Source organism: Lactuca serriola, chromosome 2, assembly GCF_051521515.1.
Source record: "Lactuca serriola cultivar US96UC23 chromosome 2, Lser_US96UC23_V15, whole genome shotgun sequence".
NCBI classification, from domain to species: Eukaryota; Viridiplantae; Streptophyta; class Magnoliopsida; order Asterales; family Asteraceae; genus Lactuca; species Lactuca serriola.
This window is the reverse complement of record NC_136409.1, coordinates 219,872,946-219,876,781: the sequence shown is the minus strand read 5'-3', so window position 1 is coordinate 219,876,781 and position 3,836 is coordinate 219,872,946. Positions and strand designations below refer to the sequence as shown.

At 36.6% G+C, this 3,836-nt stretch overlaps 1 protein-coding gene across 1 annotated transcript; it reads right to left on the bottom strand.

Annotated features, from left to right (window-relative positions):
* Positions 1-522: 522 nt before the first annotated feature.
* On the bottom strand, positions 523-3,610 carry LOC145088599 (receptor-like protein 6). Its single transcript, XM_079026970.1, has one exon. It carries the CDS (start codon positions 3,554-3,556, stop codon positions 773-775), a length of 2,784 nt encoding a protein of 927 aa, XP_078883096.1. The 5' UTR covers positions 3,557-3,610; the 3' UTR covers positions 523-772.
* Positions 3,611-3,836: the final 226 nt, after the last annotated feature.

Here is a 3,836-nt window from a genome sequence, read left to right as displayed (position 1 = left end):
AGTACCTTTAAACTAATGTATATTATATGATCTAAGTTAATATGTATCATTCCCCGTCTTCTTTCTTGCGCTCTTTCTAGTCTCGCCGTGTGTTTTCGTTGTCGTCGTCGAACCCAACAACAAAAAGCTCACTCACAAGCATCATTAACTCCATCGATGGATGATTTTGGAAAATCGATGGAGTTAGCGATGCTTGTGAGTGAGCTTTTGTTGTTGAGTTCGACGACGGCGACAAAAACACACCGTGAACTTAGAAAGAGTGCAAGAAAGAAGATGGAGAATGGTACGTATTAACTTATATCATATAATGTACATTAGTTTAAATGTAATATTCAAAAAAAATCCAAATATTTTAGTTATTGGTAAAAAATAATGAAAAAAAAACCCAAAATTTTGATCAATTAATGAAAAAGACGAGATACTAGCCCAAAAATTAATTTAGGATTAAACCGTAAATTGGCCCAAAATATTAGGACTTTTTTGGAGATTTCCCGAGTAAGATTTAATAACATTAAAGCAATCAAAATAACAAAAGTATATACTCTAACTGCTATTAATTAAGATTCTACATGCATTAAAACATGTTCACCCACCTACCAACTAACTTAAGTAATAAATATATACAAAATAATCCAAATTCGAAAAACACTAAAAACAAACATAACTAAGAATAAATAAATTTATCTTTGAAAAAAAACAAAAAAGAAGAAGAAGGTGTGTATCATATTCAGGTCAGGAAAACATGTGAAGCACATACCATACAGAAACTAGTTTACTTCCCAATAAATATGTATCTTCTTCTTATTTTGTTTTTCCTTGTCTGGATCATATGCTCTGCTGCATCGAATATTGCATTTAACCACTTTGCTTTTCCGGTTGACAACATTACATATGCTATAACAAATCCAGGTAGGGTGCCACATCCATATCCCAACATCACCACTTTCCATGTAAACCCACTCTCATCTTCATCTCCATCACCATCAGTAACTTCATGTTGTGGGGAACGTGGATGCTCACAATGATTGGTCAACGGAAACCCACACAATCCCAAATTCCCTTCGAAAGACCTCCCTTCAAATGTGTTGAATTGTGTTCCTTGTGGAATACGTCCCACAAGATGATTTTGTGAGAGGTCTAACACTGCAAGATTATTGATGTCTGCAAGACTTTGAGGGATCTCTCCTGTAAGTTTGTTCCATGATAGGTCCAATGATTCAATCTCCAAGAGACTACCCAGAGTATGTGGGATTCCACCATTGAGGTTGTTATGGGATAAGTTGAGCACTATAAGTGAGTTAAGAGTGCCAATGATGTCAGGAATCTCTCCTTCAAATTTGTTACTGGATAGATCAAGAATTGTATAGTCAACCAAAAGCTGTGGAAATGGAAGTTGATGACCTTTCACCCCAACTACTATAGAGTAATACTTTCCATTGAATTCGAAATATTCTGGTGTCAAGCCCATCCGTACCGCATCCTTCATGGCATTGAAATATTGAAAATATTTCCCGGGAAGATGTCCTGCAAACTGGTTATGAGATATGTCGAGAACTCGTAGAAGTGAAAATGGGGGTTTAATTGTAGAAGATGTTTCAAAAGGACCATGAAAATTGTTAGATTTAAGAACAAGAACCTGCAGCCCTGGAAGGTCTCCTAACCAGCCAGGAAATGTGCCATACAACTGGTTGTTTCCCAAATCAAGTATTTCCAAATCTCTACATTTGGATAAAAAAATGGGAACCTCTCCATCAAATTGATTTCCATTCAAAATAAGCCACTTTAATTGTCGATTATATGCGCACACATTTGGAATGGTTCCATTAAAAAGATTGGTCCCTAAATGTATCATCCCAAGAGAGCTCATATTTCCAAAGCATTGTGGAATCACTCCATCAAATCTATTATTGGACATATCAAGATATTCTAGATTTCTCATGTTGCAAATTGATGGAGGGAATGGTCCTTGAATCATGTTGGACTTGATGGACATTTGAGTTACTCCACCCCATTGAAACTGTGGCAAGTTTGTAATAGAGTTATTTGAGAGATCCACAGCAATCAACTGATTTCCTCCTATCTCCCCTACCCAATCAGGAATATGACCCCCTATGTTGTTGCCATATAATAATAAATATTGAAGATTTTTCATAGCTCGTAAGGACTCTGGAAACACATTTAGGTTGCAAGATGCTAAATTTAAAAACCAGAAATTAGGGTTGACATAGGTAGGGGAATCGTCGCTGAGAACAGTTAAGCCACTATAGGAGAGATCGAGTCCTGTAAGGTTTGGTAGGCTTGATAACAAGGTTTCGAAATTCCATACACCTTTGAAATTATTCGATTGAAGGTCAAGGAGACTGAGGTTGATGAGTTGGATGAATAACAAAGGAGTGGAGGCTTGATTAATCTCGCTATCTAATTGGTTCGCACGAAGGATTAACTGTTTTAATGACCGACACTTGAACAACTCTGATGGTAAGCCTCCACTAAACAAGTTAAAACCAAGAACAACGTCTTCTATTAAGGGAAGAGTAAACAACGAAGAAGGCAACGTTCCATTAAGCATGTTACCTTCTACATTAAGAGTGGTAAGATGTGTAAGGTTAAATATGGATTTGGGAAACGCCCCCAGCAAACTACAAGAAGAAAGATCCAAATATTTCAAGGACGTGAGATGTCCGATTGAGTCTAATGTATCTCCTGATAAATTGGTGGATGAGAGGCCCAAATACTTTAGAGGGATGTTAATGCTCTTGTTAACATTGGGCAATGGACCAGTAAGGTACCAATTGTTTGCCAAGTCAAGTTTTTCCAAATAGGGAAGATTGAAGATGTTATCAGGTAATTTCCCTTGCAAACCAGTCCAGCTAAGATCCAGCGATTTAAGAGAAGAAGAGATATTAAGAGAAGTGGGTAAAACCCAACCTATATCAACATGAGCCATGACAACCTCTCTCAAATGAGTGGAATTTCGCAAAAGATTCCTTAAAACATAAGGATTCATTTTCAATCCATTGTTTGAAGAGAGATCAAGAGAAACCAATTTAGGAAGGAACAAGATTTCCACAGGAATATCGCCGACAAGCCCACATGAAGAGATATTTAGATGTGTGAGACTATTGGAAAACCTACCAATTTCAGGTGGAAGTTGGGAAGCAGTAAAATCATTGTAAGCAAGGTTTAGTTTTTGGAGATGAGGAAGATCAAAGAGGGAGGTGTTAGGGTGGATGATACCTTGTAGCATCCCACAACTGAGGTCGATACCAATAACATCACCAGTGATGTGGTTGCATGTGATACCATCCCACATGCAACAATCAGTATTCATGCTCCACTTCATCATAATTGGATGATAATCAGAACCAAGCAAACGACGACATGCCAAATCATCCGGGGCATGCATTGAAGAAAGGTTTTGTTTAAAGAGAAGCAACGCAAGGGTCTGCTGAGGAGAGCATTTGGGGGTGGTATTGAAAGAAGAGGAAGAAGCAAAACAGATAAAGGGAAAGAAAAGAAAAAGGAAAAAGGAGAGAAGCAACTTTGAATTACTCATTTTTATTGAATTTTTAAGAACTTTTACACTTGCTACAAATAGATGTGGTATTTTGAATAGATTGAACTCAGAAAAAATAAATAAATAAAAATAGCATTTTATAATATTATGCTTGCATCTTACTTGAATGGAAAGCTGGCGCTTATAAAAATATTCACATTATAAACCAATAATTTATGTCAATCAGTAGCAAAGAGGTTGGATGGGATTAAATAATTGTTTGTATTATCAAGTATGGGATTTTTTTTTTTTTTTCAAAATGGTTGACTATGCTGGACAT

Excerpts from the sequence above, each read along its gene's own strand:
- LOC145088599 (XM_079026970.1), bottom strand. The coding sequence starts at position 3,556 with ATGAGTAATTCAAAGTTGCTTCTCTCCTTTTTCCTTTTTCTTTTCTTT.